Here is a 24828-nt window from a genome sequence, read left to right on the forward strand (position 1 = left end):
CTCGCTGGTGCTAGGGTCAAGGATGTCACGGAGTGGCAACAGGACATTCTGAAGGGGGAGGGTGAACAGCCAGAGGCCGTGGTACACGTTGGTACAAACGACATAGGTAGAAAGAGGGATGATGTCCTGCAACAAGAATTTAGGGAGCTAGGTAGCAGATTAAAAAGCATGTCAATGGTGGATCTCTCTGCTTGAAAGCCACACTGTGCCTCAGGGTAGACACGCTCAGCCAGCTTCTGGAGCCTGTTTAAAACGACTCGAGAGAAGACTTTCCCCACTATGCTGAGCAGGGAGATTCCACGGTAGTTTTTGCCGTCACCGCGGTCACCTTTGTTTTTATAGAGGGTGATGATATTGGCATCGCGCATATCCTGTGGTACTGCTCCCTCGTCCCAGCACAGGCATAGCAGTTCCTGGAGTGCTGAGAGTATAGCAGGCTTGGCACTCTTGATTATTTCAGGGGTAATGCTGTCCTTCCCAGGGGCTTTTCCGCTGGCTAGAGAATCAATGGCATCACTGAGTTCCGATTTTGTTGGCTGTTTGTCCAGCTCATCCATGACTGGCAGAGACTGGGCTGCATTGAGGGCGGTCTCAGTGGCGCAGTGGTTAGCACCGCAGCCTCACAGCTCCAGAGACCCGGGTTCGATTCTGGGTACAGCCTGTGTGGAGTTTGCAAGTTCTCCCTGTGTCTGCGTGGGTTTCCTCCGGGTGCTCCGGTTTCCTCCCACATCCAAAGACTTGCAGGTAATAGGTAAATTGGCCGTTATAAATTGCCCCTAGTGTAGGTTGGTGATAGGGAATATGGGATCACTGTAGGATTACTACAAATGGGTGGTTGTTGGTCGGCACAGACTCAGTGGGCCAAAGGGCCTGTTTCAGTGCTGTATCTCTAAATAAAAAAAAACATTTTCTCTGGAGTACAGTTCTAGGTAGTGTTCCACCCAGCGGTCCATTTGCTTGCGTTGGTCAGTGATCGTTTCCCCTGATTTAGACTTGAGGGGGGTGATCTTCTTGACGGTTGACCCAAAAGCTCTCTTAATGCCATCATACATTCCTCTGATGTTTCCAGTGTCAGAGACCAGCTGAATATGACTGCATAGGTGTTGCCAGTAGTCGTTTGCACAGCGCCTGGCTGTTCTTTGTGCAGCACTTCTGGCTACTTTAAGTAGTACGGATGTTAACTCGCTGGGGGCTTTCTTGTAGTTTAACGGTGCAATGCGCTTAGCAGTTATGACAGGTTCCAGCTCTTCAAAGTAAGATTGAAACCAGTCTGCATTCTGTTTCTCACGTTTGCCATTGGTGGTCATTGCTAAGTCATAGTTGGTGTCTCTGATGTGGGCCCACTTGGTCTCTGCATCTCCTGTAGGAGTGTTTTGAAGGGCTTTTTCAAGTGAATTTAAAAACTTATGTAACAGTCGTGGATAAGAAATTCTGTTAATGTTGATGCGCAGGTGGCCATTCTGCTTGGAGTGATGCAGCTTCTTTGGTTTGAGTCTAACCTTTCTGCACACCAGGGAGTGGTCGGTGTCGCAGTCCGCACTGTGGAAGCTGCGTGTGATTTGAACGCTGTTTAAAGAGGCTCGCCTTGTGACGGTGAGGTCCAGCTGGAGCCAACGACGTGATCTTGGGTGTGTCCCCCTCGCACGCCCTCCCCCCTCACGCCCCTCCCCCCTTCCCTCTCCCTCCATGAAATCACACAGTTTACTTGTTAGGGCCCCTGCTCAGGGATAGGAGCTAACAATCCCACTGCCTTGTGGGCGTCTCGGGAGAGACCAAGGCTAAAGGAGTAAACCCTAACAGAAAATCCGGAGTGGAACCCTGAAGGCGGTCATGTGTCACCCTTGGCATGTTTCCGGCAGTTCCTGCAGCCATACCGGTGCCAAACATTGTGCTCTGCACTCCTTTGGACCCCACAAGTAAGGCCGAGAGGGGGGTTTTGATGCCTGGGGAACTCTCAACCTCCATACATTCGCCCAGGCATGCGCCATGGAGAGGTCACTCCATAGTCGCCTCACAGCGACCAAAACAACACGGAAGGCAGCAGTTACGGGTTATAAGTCCAGCTCAATTGGCGTAGAGATTGGGCGCCACAGGTTGCCTTTGTCGGTGGGAGAGGTCATCGCACCTCACTGGACAGCTACCGCCCGCCTCAAACCGGGCAGCCCCCAGTCAGTAAGGTTCTGTCCCGCCACAGTCCACCTGCTTCAATGGGTGCTTGGAGCTCAGGGTTATTGCCCAACAAGTGGACTGTAACACCACAACAAACAGCACGACAAAAAGGAAAGAAGGTACCAGCCCTTGGTTTTGCAAGCTGGAACGTCAGAACTATGTGTCCTGGCCTGTCGGAAGACCTTACACAAATCAAAAATTCTTGGAAGACCGCCATCATTAACAATGAGCTCAGTAGACTCAATGTGGACATTGCAGCACTTCAGGAGATACGCCTCCTTGCGAGCGGATCTCTAAGAGAGCAAGACTACACCTTCTTCTGGCAGGGCAGGGATCCTGAAGAACCAAGACAGCATGGAGTGGGCTTCACCATCAGAAACTCTTTGCTCAGCATGATAGAGCCACCTTCAAATGGCTCGGAACGCATACTGTCCATCCGACTGCTCACCACCTCTGGTCCAGTACACATACTCAGCATCTATGCTCCAACACTCTGCTCCCCGCCTGAAGATAAAGACCAGTTCTATGAACAACTCCATAATATCATTAGTAGCATCCCCAACACCGAACACCTGTTCCTGCTGGGGGACTTTAATGCCAGGGTTGGGGCCGACCATGACTCATGGCCCTCCTGCCTTGGGCGCTATGGCGTTGGAAGGATGAATGAGAATGGACAGAGACTGCTTGAGTTGTGTACCTATCATAACCTCTGCATCACCAACTCGTTCTTTCATACTGTTGATCAAGGAGTCAATTACTGCAGTAAGGAGGGATGATAACTTAGAAGGTTCCTCAAATGAGGCCATATGGGTAGAATTTAAAAACAAAAAGGGGCAATCATTTGTCTGGGAGTGTACTACAGGCCTCCAAACAGTCAGGAAGAGATAGAGGAGCAGATATGTAGGCAAATCTCAGAGAGGTGTAAAGATAATAGGGTAATAATAATAGGGGATTTCAACTTCCCCAATATCAACTGGGATAGTCTTAGTGCAAAAGGCTTAAAGGGGGTGGAATTCTTAAAATGCATACAGGAGAACTTTTTGAGCCAATACGTAGAGAGTCCTACAAGAGAAGGGGCAGTACTGGACCTAATCCGAGGGAATGAAGCTGGACAAGTGGTAGAAGTGTCAGTGGGGGAGCATTTCGGGGATAGTGACCATAACTCTGTAAGATTTAAGGTAGTTATGGCAGTTTTGAGTCTGGTTTGGTCCTACCATGTGTTCAAACCTCTCTGGTTGTGTAAATTTAAGATCTATGGCTTTTCTAAACTTTTAAAGTAGTTTTCTTTTTATTTTAAATTTTCCTTCCCATACTGGAAATGTTCTCGCGCTTTTCAGCCTCAGGTAATGGCACTGACTTTGGATCCGTCCTTATTAAGGTTTTTTGATTTTTCCCGGTGCTGTTTGCCTAGTGCACTTTTAGAAACAATTTTGTATCTTTTTTGAAGGGTTGCTCACCAGATCCCCGACTATTGCTTGATTCTCTGACTTGAAGTCTGCGATTGCTAGACCGGGATTTTTCTTCACGACCACCACATCTCTGTGGTGCAGCCTGAATGCCTCTGCAAGCTGACTCCCTGACTCTCCGTCTCATCACAGAGCAGCTCCGGACGTCCCCACAGCCTCCTCTCGAGTACTGCAATTTTAACGCTTATTTTTCGGGTCTGTACTTTTTTTAATGTTTTCTGGGTGTTGTATGGCCACCATGTTGTATGTTTGTATTAGTCTGGCTCACAGGGATTTCTGAGACTTCAGTGAGGTTGAACCACAACTGTTTATTACATTAAGAACTATTTACACTTTACTTAAACATGTTTAACTCCTCTGATGGTCATGATGCTGTTACTTCACAAGTCTCCTTCACGTGTGATCTCTTACATCATCATAGTGGGAGGTGTTACTCACACTGTCCCAAACATTAACCCTTTCAATCCCTTATACTACAGATGGTACATACTGCAGCCACTGTGGGAGGGAGTGCATGTTAACACTCTATTCACCTCTCACTTACTCCTCTGGATCAGTGGGCTTATGTTGCTGTGAAATGTGTCTTTATACAGTCCCCACCCTGTGTGCTCGTGTTAATGTGATGTGATAGCTAACTGTTAGATAGTTAACATCAATCTATGATTTTTCTATCCCTGTACAGCTCTTTAGAGGAATCATTCCCTAATAAAACCAAAGATGAAGATAGATCTTGCACAATAGTCACTTGCTGTGAAACTTGCCTTCTTTGTGACGTCATGTGGGGAAGTGAAGATGTTGTTCTAATTACAAACTGTCACCAATAGATAAACACTCAACAAAAATATTCAACATCATTGGAACAAATGAAGGCCATTCAACCTGTGGGACTTGCTCCCCCATTCAGTTAGATCATAAAAGATCTGTACCTCAACTCTATTTGCCCACCTTTGCTCCATATCCCTTGATATCCTTACCTAACAAAAATCTATCAATCTCAGTCTTGAAAGCTCCAATTGACCGTCAGCATCTACAGTCTTCTGGGGGCGAGAGTTCCAGATTTCCACTACCCTTTGTGTGAAAAAGTGCTTCCTGATTTCATCTCTGAATGGCCTGGCTCTAATTTGAAGGTTATGTCTCCCTTGTTCTGGATTCTGTCCCAGCAGAGGAAATAGTTTCACTTAATCTACCCTATCAAATCCTTTAAACTCAATCAGATCACCCTCAATCGTGTAAACTCAAGGGAATACAAACCAAGTCTATGACTTATGTTTAAATCGGAAACCAACAAAAGTGAGTGTGGATGAGCTTGTGAAATCTGACAGTTTAACTACTTGAAAAGGTCCATCCGAGGTTTGGAGGCTTCTGTTCACGTGTTAATTTCTGTTAACAATTTCTTCAAAGCCCTTCACAGTATTCACATTTAGTAATGGACAGCTAAAAAAAAGAGGGAGAATATAGAGAATGAGAGTAAACAAGTAAGAAATATAAAAACAGACAGTAAAAGCTTTTACAAATATATAAAAAGGAAGAGAGTAGCTAAAGTAAATGTTGATTCCTTAGAGGATGAGACTGGGGAATTGATAATGGGAAACAAGGAAATGGCAGAGACTTTGAACAAGTATTTTGTATCTGTCTTCATGGTAGAAGACACTAAAAGCATCTCAATAATAGTAGAAAATCAGGGGAGAAAGAGAGGGAGGAACTTAAAACAATTACTATCAGTAGAGAAAAGCACTAGGAAAACTAACGGGACTAAAGGTTGACAAGACCCCTGGACCTGATGGCCTGCATCCTAGGGTCTTAAAAGAAGTGGCTGCAGAGATAGTGGATGCATTGGTTGTAATCTTCCAAAATTCCCTAGATTCTGGAAAGGTCCCAGCGGATTGGAAAACTGCAAATATAATACCTCTATTCAGGAAGGGAGGGAGACAGGAAGCAGGAAATTACAGGCCAGTTAGCCTCACATCTGTAATTGGGAAAATGCTGGAATCTATCATTATGGTATATTATACTATACTAGTAGCAGGACATTTAGAAAATCATAATACAATCTAGGTTCACTCGGCTGATGAGGAGTTTGTCTTATGAGGAAAGGTTGAGCAGGTTGGGCCTATACTCATTGGAAGATTGAGAGGTGATCTTATTGAAACATATAAGGGGTCTTGACAGGGTAGGTGCTGAGAAGATGTTTCCTCTTGAAGGTGAATCTAGAACTAAGAGGCACAGTTTCGAAATAAGGGGTCTCCCATCTAAAACGGAGATGAGGAGGAATTTCTTCTCTCAGAGGGTCGTGTTTGAAATTCTCTTCCCCAGCGAGCAGTGGAGGCTAGCGAATTTAATATATTCAAGGCCGAGTTAGACAGATTTTTGATTGACAAGGGAGTCAAGGGTTATTGGGGGCAGGCAGGAAAGTGGAGTTGAGGCCACAATCAGATCAGGCATGATCTTATTGAATGGCAGAGCAGGCTCGAGGGGCCGAATGGCCTACTCCTGCTCCTATTTCGTATGTTCTTCTGTCCTTAACTGCACAGACGTGGACTTCTCTCTCAACCTGCACCTGCCCGAAATACCCAGGGGTTAACATGGTGAGTGGTGACTTTGTAATGGATAATAACTTTAATGGAAATGCCTGGTGTTTTCCAAGAAATAGGAGCTGGTGTAAACCATTCGGCACATCGAGCCTGCTCCGTCATTCAATACCATCATGGCTGATCTTGGGCTTCAATTCCACTTTCCTACCTGCTCCCCATATCCCTCGATTCCCTGTGAGACCAAAATTCTATCTATCCCAGCCTTAAATATATTCAATGATGGAGCATCTACAGCCCTCTGGGGTGGAGAATTCCAAAGATTCACAACCCGATGAGTGAAGTAATTTCTCCTCATCTCAGTCCTGAATGATTGGCCCCTTATCCTGAGATTGTGTCCCCATGTTCTAGATTCCCTGACCAGTGGGAACAAGCTCTCAACTTCTACCCTATCAAACCCTTTCACAATCTTGTATGTCTCAATTAGATATAATCTCACCTTGCGTGAGCATGACACAATTGATAGTTTCTTGGCACCATTACTGAGACCAGCTTTCAATTCCAGATTTTTAAAAATTAATTAATTGAATTTAAATTCCACCGGCTACTAGTGTCCCTGGATTACTAATACAGTGACATTACCATCAGGTCACCATCTCCCCTAATATACACCCAGTGTAATTGTGGGTATTTTGTACTGTGGAGTGTGTAGCGCCCATAGTTACACACTCATCATCAGGATCACACCTGGTGTTCAGGTGAAGGGATGACTGTCACATTTATAATGGGAATTGCCTATGTAAACACATCATCTTGTAATGACGCACCTAGCAGTGAGAGCCTGAGTTTGTATATGTTATCTGCGCAGGTGCAGTTTTTCTGTTTCATCGGCGGGGAGGCGATATTCAGAAAAACTAGAGAAATTTCAGGAGCTTTATTAAGGTAAATATTAATTTGAAAGTTTACATTTAGTTCTTTCAAACACAGAGGATGTATGTGTGAGAGAGAATGACTGTCCTGGGTTTCATGTGCTGCAGTTTTTGTTTTGTGTTCCTTATCTTCAGAAAGTTTATTAAAGCTGATTAAAGAAAGGAACAGTTTAATTTGAACATTAGTGAATTATTTCATCTGTGATTTGACAGTTAGACAAAGTAAAGGCTCTAATTACTGATAACAGAGATTTTAAATTGCAAACACCCAAGGTCTCCCCTCCACCCCATCCCCTACCCTAACCCTGAATTTGTATTTTTCTCTCATTTCTATCTATCTCTCCTCATGCCCTCCCTGAGCTCGTCTTGTCCATGAGACCCACCTCCTTCTCCCTCGATCCTATTCCCACTAAACTGCCGACCACCCAGCTTCCCCTCCTGGCCTCCACATTAGCCGATACTGTTAACAGTTCTCTCCCTTCAGACTTGGGGAAAAATGTTTTCACACAGTGCATGGTTAGGATCTGGAATGCTTTACCTGAGAATGTGGTGGAGGCAGTTTCAATCCAGGCTTTCAGAAAGGAATTGGATAATTAGCTGAAGCTAATTTACCGGGTTATAGAGAAAAGGCAGGGGAGCGGGCCCGAGTGAGTTGCTCTGGGTGAGCCAGCATGGACACGATGTGCCGAAAGGCCTCCTTCTGTGCTGTAACCGCTCTGTGATTCTGTGAAATCTGCCATCATCACACCTGCCTCAGAATCCCACTCAACACCTCCACCCTTGCAAACTACCGCCCCCATCTCCAAACTCCCTTTCCGCTCCAAAGCCCTTCAACATGTCGTCTCCAAATTCCATGCCCATTTTTCCCAGAACTCTATGTTTGAATCTGTCATAGTAGCGAAACTGCTCTAATCCGAGTCACAAATGACATCACACAAATGTGACTGTGACAGAGGTAAACTCTCCCTCCTCATCCTTCTCCACCTGTCTGCAGTCTTTCACACAGTTGACCACACCATCCTCCTCCAACACTCTCATCCAGCTGGGTGGGACTGCTCTCACCTGGTTTCAATCTTATCGATTGAATCATAGCTAGAGAATCATTTGCAATGGCTTCTCTTCCTGCTCCCTCACCGTTATCTCTGGTGTCCCCTAAGGATCTATCCTTGCCCTTCTCCGATATCCCATCAACATGCTGCCCCTTGGCAACATCATCCAAAAACACAGTGTTAGTTTTCACATGTACACTGGTGACACCCAGCTCGACCTCACTCCCACCTCTTTATCTCTCCATTGTCTCCACTTTGTCAGACTGCTTGTCTGACATACAGTATTGGGTGAGTATTTCTTCCAATTTAATGTTGGGAAGACCAAAGCTATTGTCTTCAGTCCCTGCCACAAACTGAGTTTCCTAGCCACCGACCCCATCCCTCCCCCTGGCTACCAGGTGAGGCTGAACTAGAATATTTGCAAACTTGCCATCTGATTTGACCCAGAGATGAGCTTCCAACTACATACCAGCTCCTCACCAAGGTCATCTACTTGCCCCTCTGCAAGGTCGCCCATCTCTGCCTCACCTCAGCTCATCTGCTGCTGAAACCCTCATCACTGCCTTTGTTCCCTTCAGATTTGACTATTCCAATGCTCTCCATGCTGGGTCCCAGCTTGCATCCTCTGTCAAAGGCTCACTGATTTGTGTCATGTCCTGTTTACCTGTCACCCTCTGTTTGCTGATCTACGTTGGTTGTTGACCCTGAAACACCTTGATTTCACGTACTTGTTTTCAAATTCCTCCGTGGCCTCCCTCCACTCGTGCTGCTCCAATTCTGGCCTCATGAAGACCTGATTTGCATCGTTGCACCATGGCTGGCCATGCCTTCAGCTTTCTCAGACCTAAGCTCTGAATTCCCACTAAATCTCTTCCTCTCTCTCTCTCCTTTAAGACTCTCCTTAAAACCTACATCTTTGACCAAGCTTTTGGTCACCTGCCCTAATTTCTCCTTATGTGGTTTGGTGTCAGATTTTTCCCGATTATGGCCCTGGGAAGCACCTTGCAGTGTTTTTATTACCTTAAAGGTCCTATATAAAAATTGTTGTTGAAAAGGAGACAAAAAGAATGTCTCATTTCATTCTAAACTGTAAATTATTTCAAGGAAAAGCCAAGCTGACTTTGGAAGCGAGCAAATGGAGTAACGGAGAGGTTGGAATGCAGAGGGAAAGAGGGAGACAGGACAAGGATGAAAAGAACATCAGAAATAGGAGCAGGAGTAGATCAGACAGCCCATCAAGCCTGCTCCACCATTCAATACAATCAAGGCTGATCTGGGGCTTCCTTTCCCACCCACTCCCTATATCCCTTGATTCACTGATTCAGGAGAGGAGGGGACCCGTACCCCAGTGAGAGTCAGCACCTTCAGGAGAGGAGGGGACCCGTACCCCAGTGAGAGTCAGCACCTTCAGGAGAGGAGGGGACCCGTACCCCAGTGAGAGTCAGCATCTTCGGGACGGGAGGTGGGGGGGGGGACTTGTATTTATGGATGGGCAATAAATGCTGGCCTTGCCAGTTATGCCCACATCCCATGAATGAATAAACTAAAACAAAACATGAAGGCTCAGTGTATTTGGACAGCATATCAGCATGCTGGGAAATGAAGGCTTTGGTGCTCAAGAGGAAATTTGCCGTACTGCTTGGCAACAGTGTTTTGGTTAAGACTGAATCCATGTGGATAGTGTTACGACTGAGGCAGGAGGAGTGCACTGTTTATTCTAGTCCCACATATCCGCAGGTCACAACATATATTTAAATGTTCCCACTTACTAATACAATCATATACTCTATTTTTCCTACAGTAGAACACAGTCACCAGGTTTGTTTAATGAACAACAAAATTATCAGTTTATTATAGAACAAGTCTGAACTGGTAATGAAGCAAAGCATAAACAGAGATTTAAATTTTTAAAGTCCCCTTTTTACCTTAGTCCCTCACGCTCATACACCCACACACACACACCGGTTAATCAGAAAAATAAAAGGGATTTTTAAAATTCGGAGTTCTGTTACGGACAAAAAAAAACACTTGGGCCGATTACTTGATCATTTTTCAAGAAAACAGCAAATGAGATATGTTGTTCCAAAACTGGCATACAGTCTAACTTCAGAGTACACATAGACCGGTCACTAAGATTAGAATTAGAATTAGAATTAGAACATTACAGCGCAGTACAGGCCCTTCGGCCCTCGATGTTGCGCCGACCTGTGAAACCATCTGACCTACACTATTCCATTTTCATCCATATGTCTATCCAATGACCACTTAAATGCCCTTAAAGTTGGCGAGTCTACTACTGTTGCAGGCAGGGCGTTCCACGCCCCTACTACTCTCTGAGTAAAGAAACTACCTCTCACATCTGTCCTATATCTATCACCCCTCAACTTAAAGCTATGTCCCCTCGTGTTTACCATCACCATCCGAGGAAAAAGACTCTCACTATCCACCCTATCTAACCCTCTGATTATCTTATATGTCTCTATTAAGTCACCTCTCCTCCTCCTTCTCTCCAACGAAAACAACCTCAAGTTCCTCAGCCTTTCCTCGTAAGACCTTCCCTCCATACCAGGCAACATCCTAGTAAATCTCCTCTGCACCCTTTCCATAGCTTCCACATCCTTTCTATAATGCGATGACCAGAACTGCACGCAATACTCCAGGTGCGGTCTCACCAGAGTTTTGTACAGCTGCAGCATGACATCGTGGCTCCGAAACTCGATCTCCCTACTAATAAAAGCTAACACACCATATGCCTTCTTAACAGCCCTATTAACCTGGGTAGCAACCTTCAGGGATTTATGCACCTGGACACCAAGATCTCTCTGTTCATCTACACTACCAAGAACCTTCCCATTAGCCCAGTACTCTGCATTCCTGTTACTCCTTCCAAAGTGAATCACCTCGCACTTTTCCGCATTAAACTCCATTTGCCATCTCTCAGCCCAGCTCTGCAGCCTATCTATGTCCCTCTGTACCCTACAACATCCTTCGGCACTATCCACAACTCCACCGACCTTCGTGTCATCCGCAAATTTACTAACCCACCCTTCTACACCCTCTTCCAGGTCATTTATAAAAATGACAAACAGCAGTGGCCCCAAAACAGATCCTTGCGGTACACCACTAGTAACTAAACTCCAGGATGAACATTTGCCATCAACCACCACCTTCTTTCAGCTAGCCAATTTCTGATCCAAAGCTCTAAATCAGCTTCAACCCCATACTTCCGTATTTTCTGCAATAGCCTACCATGGGGAACCTTATCAAACGCCTTACTGAAATCCATATACACCACATCCACTGCTTTACCCTCATCCACCTGTTTGGTCACCTTCTCGAAAAACTCAATAAGGTTTGTGAGGCACGACCTACCCGTCACAAAACCGTGCTGACTATCGCTAATGAACTGATTCTTTTCAAGATGATTATAAATCCTGTCTCTTATAACCTTTTCCAACATTTTACCCACAACCGAAGTAAGGCTCACAGGTCTATAATTACCAGGGCTGTCTCTACTCCCCTTCTTGAACAAGGGGACAACATTTGCTATCCTCCAGTCTTCCGGCACTATTCCTGTCGACAATGATGACATAAAGATCTTTTGGAACAGTTCTTTTCAGGCGGTATTGAGAATTATTTTTAGCAGGCTTTCTTCAAAGACAGGAGACGTGATGAATTGACACAGTGGACTTCTCAGGGTCTTTTAGAGATGTAATTTAGCGAGCTGGGTTGTCATCTTCTCTCCTTTCTTCATTTCCTCTTCGGGCTAACTTTATCAGCCACTCACTCCAGAAGGTAAAACACACTCTGACTGCTACAACCAAAAGCCTGAGAGTTTTCTGCCCTCTCAGGTGTGCGCTGCTGCTGCCGGGCTTGTCCAATCAAAGGGCAAATCTGACTTCTCTGCCCACCTTTCCCCCTGTTACCAGGGTTTCTGTTCTATTTTTAACTTGAGTCATGTGACAACCAGTAACATTGTTGCCAACTCGTTCTTTCGATGCCCTCTTGAAAAAAAATTGGTCCCACATTTATTGAGTTTGACTATGATTCCTCAAAAAATATTTTCACAAAAAAAACAATCACTTTCATAACAACCCCACCCTCAGAGGAATGAAACACCATTTTTAAATGCATTTCAATATAAAGTGTGGGAAAAATAGAAGAAAAAAATTTAAAAACACATTTACACACTCATTCACTCTTTCCTTACAGTTAACATAATTCTGCTCTGTACCCTCTTTCATTCAGATAACTCGAACAAAGTTAGATTCTCGATAAAGCATCTGCAATAACATTATTTTGTCCCGCAATGTGGATAATCTTTAACTGATAAGGTTGTAATAATAAACTCCATCGGAATAGTCTGACATTCTGGTTTTTTAATTTTTCCACAAAGTTTTGGAGGTTATGCTCAATATATACCAGTGTCTCTCTGTAGTCGTGATGGACATAAACTTCAAAATGCTTAAGAGCCAATAATAAGCCTCAGGTTTCTTTTTCCACTGTTGAATATCTTTTTTGGTGTCAATTTAGCTTTTTGGAAAAGTATCCCACTGGCCTTTCTATGCCCAATTCATTGTCTTGTAACAGGACTGCACTGACCCCCCCAGGTCACTAACATCGATTGCTACCTTGAAGGGTTTAGTGAAATTTGGAGCAGCCAACACTGGTTCATTGATCAAAATGGCTTTCAGCTTCTCAAAAGATGCTTGGCACTCCCCTGACCACACTACCTTGATTTTCTTTTTCTGTAGTAAATTTGTCAGTGGAGCAGCTATAGTACTGAAATTTGGTACAAACTTGTGGTAGAAACCACACATCCTCAAAAACCTCATGATTTCTCACTTAGTCTTAGGGGTAGGGAACTCCACCAATGCTTGTACTTTCTCTGTTCTTGTCCTTGCCCTACTATATGTCCGAGGTAGGTCACTCTCGCTTTCACAAATTCACTTTTGGCAAAGTTTACCACTAAATCAACTGATTGTAATTTCCTGAACAGAGTTGCTAGTTTTCCAAATGCTCCTTCCAAGTGTCACTGTATATCATCACATCATCAAGGTAAACTAATTAGGAACATTGGCTACCACTTGGTTCATTAGCCTCTGAAAGGTTTCTGGGGCATTTTTTAGCCCGAATGGCATCACTCAGCATTGGAAAAGTTCGTCTGGTGTGACAAAATCTGATATTTCTTTAGCTTGGGATGTTAAAGGAACTTGCCAGTATCCCTTTAAAAAATCTATTTTTATAAGAAACATGGCACTGCCCACTCTGTCAATACAGTCTTCCAAGCGAGGAATTGGGGCATTTGCCTTTGTTACTGCATTAACCTTTCTGTAGTCTATGCAGAATCTAGTTGAACCATCAGGTTTAGGCTCTAACATCACTGGGGAACTCCAGCTGCTTTTACTGGGTTCTGTTAGGTGGTTCTCCAGCAGGTATTGGATTTCTGCTTTTACCTGGGCCTGTTTCTCTGGACTTAAGTGATAAGGATACTGTTTTATAGGAAAGGATTCTCCTACATCCACATCATGTATGGCTAAGGTTGTACATCCTGGCTTATCCCTACAGACTCTGTTAAATACTGTGAGTAGCCTTGTTAGGTCATCTCATTGTTCTGCATCTAAATCTGAAAGCATAGTGTCCAATCTCCCTAACAATTCAGTATTAGCTAACCGGATCGTAGGAGGTTCAATTTGAGAATTGTCTGAGCCTCCTTCTGCCTCATCCTCACTACTCCTTACTTTCCTCACTGTCCCGACTACCTGACATATCTGTGTTTGCGTATCCTCCTCCCAGCGAGGATATTGTTTCAACATATTGATATGCCACAGCTGATTCTTTTCCCAGCAATCTGAGGAGTCAATAAAATAATTTACTTTACCAATCCTTTTGACCACTCTATATGGACCAATGAATTGTGTTTTCAGCAGTTCACCCTGTAAAGGTAGTAATACTAACACCTCATCCCCTGGTTGAAATGTTCGGGTCCGAGAATGCTTGTCTGCACATTTTTTCATAGTTGTTTGGGAAGCTTTAAGGTATTCCTGAGTCACTTTGCCGGCTCTCGTGAGCCATTCCCGGAACGGGAATACATAATCTAGTACAGAAGATTCATCCCTCTGATCTAAAAACATTTCTTTGATTAGTTTTAGAGGACCTCTTATCTCATGTCCATAAACTAATTCAAAAGGACTAAAACCAGTTGACTCATTAGGTGAATCTCTAGTGGCAATTCTAGCCCTTTATCCCCAACATGGGGATATTTATGACAGTATGCCCTGATCATCATTTTGAGGGTTTGATGGTACCTTTCTAGAGGTCCCTGTGTCTATGGGTGGTATGCTGAAGTCTTTAGCTGTGTTATAGTTAATTTACCCATAACTTCCTGAAAGATTTTAGACATAAAATTGAAACTTTGATCCAACTGAACCTCAATCGGTAATCCATATCTAGTGAAAAACTGGGTTAACTTCTCTACCAACCTTAGTAGAAATTGTTCTCAAGGGAATGGCCTCTGGGAACCAGGTAGCTATATCTATGATAATGAGTATATATTGGTGTCCCGCTTTTGTTTTTAATAAGTGTTCTACACAGTCTACCAACACCCTATGAAATGGTTCCCCAAAAACTGGTATGTGAGTTAGAGATGCCAGTTTTATGGCAGGTTGCAGTTTTCCCATAAACTGGTACATAGGGCACGTTGTACAAAACTGCACCATGTTCTCAGAAAGACCTGGACAGTAAAAATAACAACGTATATGCTATTTGGTCTTCCGGATCCCCACATGTTCCGCTCTCGGAATTTCATTCGCTATCCTTAATCGTTCCCGGCAGTACCACTATCTGATGAACTACCATCCATTCTTCGTCCGCAGGTCTGTGAGGTCTCCGCTTCATCAGAATCCCATTTTTAATATAGTAGCCTTCTGGAACTCATTCTGCCTCAGCTTCTGTTACAGCTGATTGTGCCACTGTAACTGAATTTTAGTTGTTTAACTGCACTACCCCAGTTTTGCTTTCTTCTTCCAATTTCAAATGTTGTTCTATTACTTCAATTATGTCTGCTTTCTTAGCTCCTGGTTTTAACTCTAATACCAATAACTTTTCCTTTAGTTTAACCTTGGTTAAGTTCCTCAAATCACTCGAGAATATATCCTCCTTCCCCCAAAAGTCACAACTGTTAATGACATTCCGGTGGTGTAAACTTTATTACAAAAGGAACCTGGTTCTTTTAATTTTCCTTTTTCAATTATTAATAATTTTCAATTACCCCACTTACAATTGTATATCGCCGACATTGGGTTTATCCCAGAAAGAACCCCCAATTAATATGTTAGGACCGAAGCAGGAGGAGTGCACTGTTTATTCGAGCCCCACTTCTCCACAGGTCACAACATATATTTTCAATGTTCCCACTTACTAATACAGTCAATCATATACTCTATTTTTCCCAGAATAGAACACAATCACCAAGTTTATTTAATGAACAAAATTATCAGTTTATTATAGAACAGGTCTTAACTAGTAATGAAGCAAAGCATAAACAGAGATTTAAATTTTTAAAGTCCCCTTTTTAACTTAGCCCCAAACACACACACACATACACATACATACACCGGTTAACCAGAAAAATAAGAGATTTTTAAAATTCAGAGCACTGTTACAGACAAAAAAAAAACGTGGGCCGATTACTTGCTCATTTTGGTAGAAAACAGATGAGATATGTTGTTTCAAAACTGGCATACAGTCTAACTTCTGAGTACATGTAGACTGGTCACTAGGATATTTTAGATCAGTTCTTTTCAGGCGGTATTGAGAATTATTTTTAGCAGGCTTTCTTCAAAGACAGGAGACAAGATAAATTGACACAGTGGACTTCTCAGGGCTTTTTAGAGATGTAATTTAGTGAGCTGGGTTGTGGTCTTCTCTTCTTCCTTCACTTCTTCAGGCTAACTTTATCAGCCGCTCACTCCAGAATGTAAAACACACTCTGACCACTACAACCAAAAGCCTGAGAGTTTCTGCCCTCTCAGGTGTGCGCTGCTGCTGCCGGGCTTGTCCAATCAAAGGGCGAATCGGACTTCTCTGCCCACATTTTCCCCTCTTACCAGGGTTTCTGTTCCAGTTTTGAGTCATGTGACAACCAGTAACCCTCTTGCCAACTAGTTCTTTCAGTGCCCTCTTTAAAAAAAAAACTGGTCCCACATTTGCTGCGTTTGTCCATGAATTCCTCAAAAAAATATTTTAACAAAAAAACAGTCACTTTCACAATACAATTAAGGAATAGGATGGGAAATGGTGCAATTCTCAGTTCTTTATGGACAACCAAAGAGTGGAGATGAAATAGAGGGGGAAATCTGCAGAGACTCCCCAGAGAACAGGGAATTAATACTGGGGTTTCAAACTAATTGGGTGTTAGATTTGCCTCAGAGTCCTCAAAAGATCATGGATTCAGGGAAAACTCTAGAGACTTGAGCTCATAATCCAGGCTGACGCAGCATGCAGCACAGAGGGAGCGCTGCGCTGTTGGAGGGTCAGCGCTGAGGGAGCGCTGCGCTGTCAGAGGGTCAGCGCTGAGGGAGCGCTGCGCTGTTGGAGGGTCAGCGCTGAGGAAGCGCTGCGCTGTCGGAGGGTCAGCGCTGAGGGAGCGCTGCGCTGTCAGAGGGTCAGCGCTGAGGGAGCGCTGCGCTGTTGGAGGGTCAGCGCTGAGGGAGCGCTGCGCTGTTGGAGGGTCAGCGCTGAGGGAGCGCTGCGCTGTCAGAGGGTCAGCGCTGAGGGAGCGCTGCACTGTCAGAGGGTCAGCGCTGAGGGAGCGCTGCGCTGTTGGAGGGTCAGCGCTGCGCTGTCGGAGGATCACCGCTGCTGTTGGAGGGTCAGCGCTGAGGGAGCGCTGCGCTGTCGGAGGGTCAGCGCTGAGGGAGCGCTGCGCTGTCGGAGGGTCAGCGCTGAGGGAGCGCTGCGCTGTTGGAGGGTCAGCGCTGAGGGAGCGCTGCGCTGTTGGAGGGTCAGCGCTGAGTGAGTGCTGCGCTGTTGGAGGGTCAGCGCTGCGCTGTCAGAGGGTCAGCGCTGAGGGAGCGCTGCGCTGTTGGAGGGTCAGCGCTGAGGGAGTGCTGCACTGTCAGAGGGTCAGTACTGAGGGAGCACTGCGCTGTTGGAGGGTCAGTACTGAGGGAGTGCTGCACTGTCAGAGGGTCAGTACTGAGGGAGCGCTGCGCTGTCAGAGGGTCAGCGCTGAGGGAGTGCTGCACTGTCAGAGGGTCAGTACTGAGGGAGCGCTGCGCTGTCAGAGGGTCAGCGCTGAGGGAGTGCTGCACTGTCAGAGGGTCAGTACTGAGGGAGCGCTGCGCTGTCAGAGGGTCAGCGCTGAGGGAGTGCTGCGCTGTCAGAGGGTCAGCGCTGAGGGAGTGCTGCGCTGTCAGAGGGTCAGCGCTGAGGGAGTGCTGCGCTGTCAGAGGGTCAGCGCTGAGGGAGTGCTGCACTGTCAGAGGGTCAGTACTGAGGGAGCACTGCGCTGTTGGAGGGTCAGTACTGAGGGAGTGCTGCACTGTCAGAGGGTCAGTACTGAGGGAGCGCTGCGCTGTCAGAGGGTCAGCGCTGAGGGAGTGCTGCACTGTCAGAGGGTCAGTACTGAGGGAGCGCTGCGCTGTCAGAGGGTCAGCGCTGAGGGAGTGCTGCGCTGTCAGAGGGTCAGCGCTGAGGGAGTGCTGCGCTGTCAGAGGGTCAGCGCTGCGCTGTCAGAGGGTCAGCGCTGAGGGAGTGCTGCGCTGTCAGAGGGTCAGCGCTGCGCTGTCAGAGGGTCAGCGCTGAGGGAGCGTTGCGCTGTCAGAGGGTCAGCGCTGAGGGAGCGCTGCACTGTTGGAGGGTCAGCGCTGCGCTGTCGGAGGGTCACCGCTGAGGGAGTGCTGCACTGTCAGAGCTGATGTTTTTCGGATGAGATGCTAAAGTGAGGTCCCCCCGACTTCCCAGGTGGATGTAATGGTTACCATGGCGACTATTTCAAAGGGTAGTTCTCCGGTTTCGCTGACTAGATGGATTTAAGTGGAAGCTAGATAAACAAAATAGGAAGAAATGAATAGAAGGAGATGCTGATAGGCCTAGATGAACGAAGGTGAGAGGAGGCTCATGTGCAGCATAAATGTCAGTATTGATCTGCTGGGCCGAATGGCCTGTTTGTGCTGTAAATATATGGCCATACTTTGTAAAGGAGAGAAAACAAACGCTAAGTGCAATTAGTACGATCATTCTCACACTTACACCAAGTGCTTTTTCAAAAATAAAGCCTCAATATTTACTTGAATGAAGTTTTGCCTCAGCATTGTCCGAACACTGCTAGAAACTGGGGAAAACCCGTCCGCAGGGTGACTGGTGCAGGTGCCTCCTGGGAAGTTAGGTACACTGTAGACACAGACAGCGCAGTCTGTATCTAACTGAATGATTCAAAACCTAAGTTCAGCCTTTCAGGAAACACTGAGGTTATCCAGTAAAAAATTTTATTAAAGCATTAAAACAATTCAATGGATACATCTTTATCATTGTGAAATATCTAAATATTTGCATTTAAAATTTTTGTTAAAACCCTATTTGGAACAGTGGAAATTTCACATAGTGAGGGTTTTTTTCAGTCAACATTTTGAGTCATTTGGGAGGAAGGGATAGTGTCGCAGAAGGTGTAACAAGAGTCATGACGGAATAGGTCTAACATTAATGTAACTTCCTATTACAGCACAAATTACTGACATCACAGAGAAACATCATGGGAAAGCGTGAAAACTCCTGAATCCGCTGAGATCTTCACAACACACTTGCAATGGAAACAGCAGCTGCTCGTGAATTCTAACAAGACAAGACATGGTGTGTTATATATTATATAATAACACACTGTGTGTTACTGGCTGTAACACTCTATATATTGTACATATAACACACTGTGTGTTCCTGAGTGTAACACTCTATATATTATATAACACAGCATGTGCTACTGAGTGGAATGCTCCTGTATGTATGGAAAACACCTTGCATTACTCAGTGTAACACTCTTGTGGAGGTGAATATAGCAGGGAAGAGGCCAAATTGTTGGGATTCAATCAGGGCTCTATTGAAATCACAGCTCTGGATTTAGACAGTTCTTAACATGGTTCACAAATCACAACCAGCGCTAACTCGCACTGTGCACCCTGTGGCGTTTCCTCCTTTATTCACACGCACCGTACAGAAAGACATCCTCTAATTTGTCACCTCGCTGTGCTGGGACTGGGTCACTCGATGCCACTGGACTGAAGCAAGCTGATCTTTAATCCTCCCCTGTCACACTGACTGCAGGTGGATTCCACTGTATTCTCTCTCTCTCTCGCCCCAGTGCAGTCAGAATCGGTGTGCGGGCCATCATTGCGAGATGGGGGATTGAAATCGCTGCCTTTCCACAGACCCATTTTATAACGAGATCCTTGAGACCTCCTCAGCGTCTTCCGCCGATGCTGCTGGGAGATTGCGAGCACTGGCAGTTCTGTCGGTCCGACCCCACCACGGGAGAGATTGGAATCAATTGATCCACCCGGTCGAGGGACCCCGGTTTCTCTGCTCCTGATCCAGCCCTAGTTTGCCCCTCCACCCAGTCCATGCTTGCTGAGCTCTTGCTGCTCCCTGCATCCTCTAGGCTCAGGCCTATGCTGTCTCCATGGTGACAGGATGTGGCTGCAAGAAGAGATTGAGATTTTAATCAATCCGGTTTACTCCCCACCACCTCCCCAGGGACAGTAGGCAACATGTCTCCCTTGCCCTGATTCACTGGGTGAGAGGGGGAGGTCGAGCAGTGGTCCACAGGTCCCAGTCTGGCAGGAGACTGTTCCCAGGCACAGGATGTGGCAAACACTGACATGTGGATACACACATTCTTCATGTGCACAGAGATGGCAAAGAGTAAGATAGGGAGGTCTGAAATATACATCATCACTGATCCCCTCGCCCAATACACTGGACTGGTGCCTGGAAAAACCTGCACAAAGATCCAGCCAGCTTTTTCTCGTTCATTCTTGGGATGTGCATGCCGCTGGCAAGACCAGAATTTATTGCCCATCCCTAATGGTCGGCACAGACTCGGTGGGCCGAAGGGCCTGTTTCAGTGCTGTATCTCTAAACTAAACTAATGGCCTTTGTGAAGTTGGTAATGAGCTGCCACCTGGAATACAACTGAGTGGTTTGCTAGGCCATTCCAGAGGGCAGTTCAGAGTCAGCCACTTTGCTGTGGGTCTGGAGTCACATATAGGCCAGACCAGGTAAGGACAGCAGATTTCCTTCCCTAAAGGACAGTGAACCAGATGGGTTTTTATGACAATCTGGTAGTTTCATGGTCACCATTACTGAGACTAGCTTTTAATTCAGATTTATGACATTAACTTAATTTAAATTCCCCCAGCTGCTGTGGTGGGATTTGAACTCGTGTCTCCGGAGCATTGGGTGAGACCTCTAGATTACTAGTCCAGTAACAAAACCGTTACGTGACCATTCTCCATATTACAAGTGAGGAGGTGGGGGAGGAAAGAGGAGGTGGGGGAGGAAAGAGGAGGTGGGGGAGGAAAGAGGAGATGGGGGAGGAAAGAGGAGGTGGGGGAGGAAAGAGGAGGTGGGGGAGGAAAGAGGAGGTGGGGGAGGAAAGAGGAGGTGGGGGAGGAAAGAGGAGGTGGGGGAGGAAAGAGGAGATGGGGTACAGGACAGGAGGTTTCGTATTGCAGGTCACACCAGGCAACTGCCTACACTTAACCCTATAAACAGAGCCCTCGCCCACCCTCCCTGGCCCACTTCTAACACTGGGTCTGAGCTGAAGAGAACATGCAGAGTGCCTGTCAGCCTCGAGCAGGTACAGTGGGCTGGGGCACTGTCACCACAACTAATTGGTGAGACGCAGCACCATCCGTCTCCTGACTCGCTCCCCTCCTCCGCCTTCAAGGTAGCGAGAGAAGGGCAGACCTGCCCAGAGATAACAGAGAGCTAGGGGCTGGGGTGATCCGTCACTGCTCTGATCAGAACCCAGGCTCAGCCATGTGAGAACAGCAATAATACACAGGGCTTTGAAAACACAAGCAGCCATTGTCACATCCAACAAGCAGGCAGGCTGCTCCCAGCACACAATTGCTCAAGATTCTACTAAACCCTGCAAAGGAGGAGGCTCTATTGCACAGCAAGAGCCCATTAGAGCAAGTTTAATGACCAGTCACTCTGCTTTATCTGGTACTGCTTTGTTTTTCTTTTAATTAATTATTGGGATGCGGGCATCGTGGAGAAGGTCAGCATTTATTGCAAATCCCCAATTGCCTTCTTGAACCACTGCAGTCGCCTGCAGTGAAGCTACTGCCACAGTGTTGTACGGAAATAATGTTGTCGCCACCACACTATCAATCCCAAACTAATCCCACTGCCCCACTCTCTCCCCATAGCCCTGTATCAATCCCAAACTAATCCCACTGCCCCACTCTCTCCCCATAGCCCTGTATCAATCCCAAACTAATCCCACTGCCCCACTCTCTCCCCATAGCCCTGTATCAATCCCAAACTAATCCCACTGCCCTACTCTCTCCCCATAGCCCTGTATCAATCCCAAACTAATCCCACTGCCCCACTCTCTCCCCATAGCCCTGTATCAATCCCAAACTAATCCCACTGCCCCACTCTCTCACCATAGCCCTGTATCAATCCCAAACTAATCCCACTGCCCCACTCTCTCCCCATAGCCCTGTATCAATCCCAAACTAATCCCACTGCCCCACTCTCTCACCATAGCCCTGTATCAATCCCAAACTAATCCCACTGCCCCACTCTCTCCCCATAGCCCTGTATCAATCCCAAACTAATCCCACTGCCCCACTCTCTCCCCATAGCCCTGTATCAATCCCAAACTAATCCCACTGCCCCACTCTCTCACCATAGCCCTGTATCAATCCCAAACTAATCCCACTGCCCCACTCTCTCCGCATAGCCCTGTATCAATCCCAAACTAATCCCACTGCCCCACTCTCTCACCATAGCCCTGTATCAATCCCAAACTAATCCCACTGCCCCACTCTCTCACCATAGCCCTGTATCAATCCCAAACTAATCCCATTGATCCACTCTCTCCCCATAGCCCTGTATCAATCCCAAACTAATCCCACTGCCCCACTCTCTCACCATAGCCCTGTATCAATCCCAAACTAATCCCACTGCCCCACTCTCTCACCATAGCCCTGTATCAATCCCAAACTAATCCCATTGATCCACTCTCTCCCCATAGCCCTGTATCAATCCCAAACTAATCCCACTGCCCCACTCTCTCACCATAGCCCTGTATCAATCCCAAACTAATCCCATTGATCCACTCTCTCCCCATAGCCCTGTATCACTCCCCAAACTAATCCCGCTGCCCCACTCTCTCACCATAGCCCTGTATCAATCCCAAACTAATCCCACTGCCCTACTCTCTCCCCATAGCCCTGTATCAATCCCCAAACTAATCCCACTGCCCCACTCTCTCACCATAGCCCTGTATCAATCCCAAACTAATCCCACTGCCCCACTCTCTCCCCATAGCCCTGTATCAATCCCAAACTAATCCCACTGCCCCACTCTCTCCCCATAGCCCTGTATCAATCCCAAACTAATCCCACTGCCCCACTCTCTCCCCATAGCCCTGTATCAATTCCAAACTAATCCCGCTGCCCCACTCTCTCACCATAGCCCTGTATCAATCCCAAACTAATCCCACTGCCCCACTCTCTCCCCATAGCCCTGTATCAATCCCCAAACTAATCTCACTGCCCACTCTCTCCCCATAGCCCTGTATCAATCCCCAAACTAATCCCACTGCCCCACTCTCTCACCATAGCCCTGTATCAATCCCAAACTAATCCCACTGCCCCACTCTCTCCCCATAGCCCTGTATCAATCCCAAACTAATCCCACTGATCCACTCTCTCCCCATAGCCCTGTATCAATCCCCAAACTAATCCCGCTGCCCCACTCTCTCACCATAGCCCTGTATCAATCCCAAACTAATCCCACTGCCCCACTCTCTCCCCATAGCCCTGTATCAATCCCCAAACTAATCCCACTGCCCCACTCTCTCACCATAGCCCTGTATCAATCTCAAACTAATCCCTCTTCCCCGCTCTCTCCCCATAGCCCTGTATCAATCCCAAACTAATCCCACTGCCCCACTCTCTCCCCATAGCCCTGTATCAATCCCAAACTAATCCCACTGGCCCACTCTCTCCCCATAGCCCTGTATCAATCTCAAACTAATCCCTCTTCCCCGCTCTCTCCCCATAGCCCTGTATCAATCCCAAACTAATCCCACTGCCCCACTCTCTCCCCATAGCCCTGTATCAATCCCAAACTAATCCCACTGCCCCACTCTCTCACCATAGCCCTGTATCAATCCCAAACTAATCCCACTGCCCCACTCTCTCCCCATAGCCCTGTATCAATCCCAAACTAATCCCACTGACCCACTCTCTCCCCATAGCCCTGTATCAATCCCCAAACTAATCCCACTGCCCCACTCTCTCACCATAGCCCTGTATCAATCCCAAACTAATCCCACTGCCCCACTCTCTCCCCATAGCCCTGTATCAATCCCCAAACTAATCCCACTGCCCCACTCTCTCACCATAGCCCTGTATCAATCCCAAACTAATCCCACTGACCCACTCTCTCCCCATAGCCCTGTATCAATCCCCAAACTAATCCCACTGCCCCACTCTCTCACCATAGCCCTGTATCAATCCCAAACTAATCCCACTGCCCCACTCTCTCCCCATAGCCCTGTATCAATCCCCAAACTAATCCCACTGCCCCACTCTCTCCCCATAGCCCTGTATCAATCCCAAACTAATCCCACTGCCCCACTCTCTCCCCATAGCCCTGTATCAATCTCAAACTAATCCCACTGCCCCACTCTCTCACCATAGCCCTGTATCAATCCCAAACTAATCCCACTGCCCCACTCTCTCCCCATAGCCCTGTATCAATCCCAAACTAATCCCACTGCCCCACTCTCTCACCATAGCCCTGTATCAATCCCAAACTAATCCCACTGGCCGCCTCTCTCCCCAAAACCCTGTATCAATCCCAAACTAATCCCACTGCCCCACTCTCTCCCCATAGCCCTGTATCAATCCCAAACTAATCCCACTGGCCGCCTCTCTCCCCAAAACCCTGTATCAATCCCAAACTAATCCCACTGACCCACTCTCTCCCCATAGCCCTGTATCAATCTCAAACTAATCCCACTGCCCCACTCTCTCACCATAGCCCTGTATCAATCCCAAACTAATCCCACTGCCCCACTCTCTCACCATAGCCCTGTATCAATCCCAAACTAATCCCACTGCCCCACTCTCTCCCCATAGCCCTGTATCAATCCCAAACTAATCCCACTGCCCCACTCTCTCACCATAGCCCTGTATCAATCTGAAACTAATCCCACTGCCCCACTCTCTCCCCATAGCCCTGCATCAATCCCAAACTAATCCCACTGCCCCACTCTCTCACCATAGCCCTGTATCAATCCCAAACTAATCCCACTGCCCCACTCTCTCCCCATAGCCCTGTATCAATGCCAAACTAATCCCACTGACCCACTCTCTCCCCATAGCCCTGTATCAATCCCAAACTAATCCCACTGCCCCACTCTCTCCCCATAGCCCTGTATCAATCC

General features: G+C 46.7%; 1 protein-coding gene across 3 annotated transcripts in view; it reads right to left on the bottom strand.

The window, feature by feature from the left end:
- Positions 1 to 19389: 19389 nt before the first annotated feature.
- LOC137373540 (G patch domain-containing protein 2-like) overlaps positions 19390 to 24828 on the bottom strand; it is a 100536-nt gene continuing 95097 nt past the window's right edge. For all 3 annotated transcript variants that reach the window (XM_068038444.1, XM_068038442.1, XM_068038443.1), the window contains exon 10: positions 19390 to 19832. In XM_068038444.1, coding sequence (XP_067894545.1) covers positions 19597 to 19832 — 236 coding nt within the window. In that variant the 3' untranslated portion in view covers positions 19390 to 19596. The remainder of the gene's footprint in view (positions 19833 to 24828) is intronic.

This window comes from Heterodontus francisci, chromosome 9 (genome assembly GCF_036365525.1).
Source record: "Heterodontus francisci isolate sHetFra1 chromosome 9, sHetFra1.hap1, whole genome shotgun sequence".
Taxonomy (NCBI): domain Eukaryota; kingdom Metazoa; phylum Chordata; class Chondrichthyes; order Heterodontiformes; family Heterodontidae; genus Heterodontus; species Heterodontus francisci.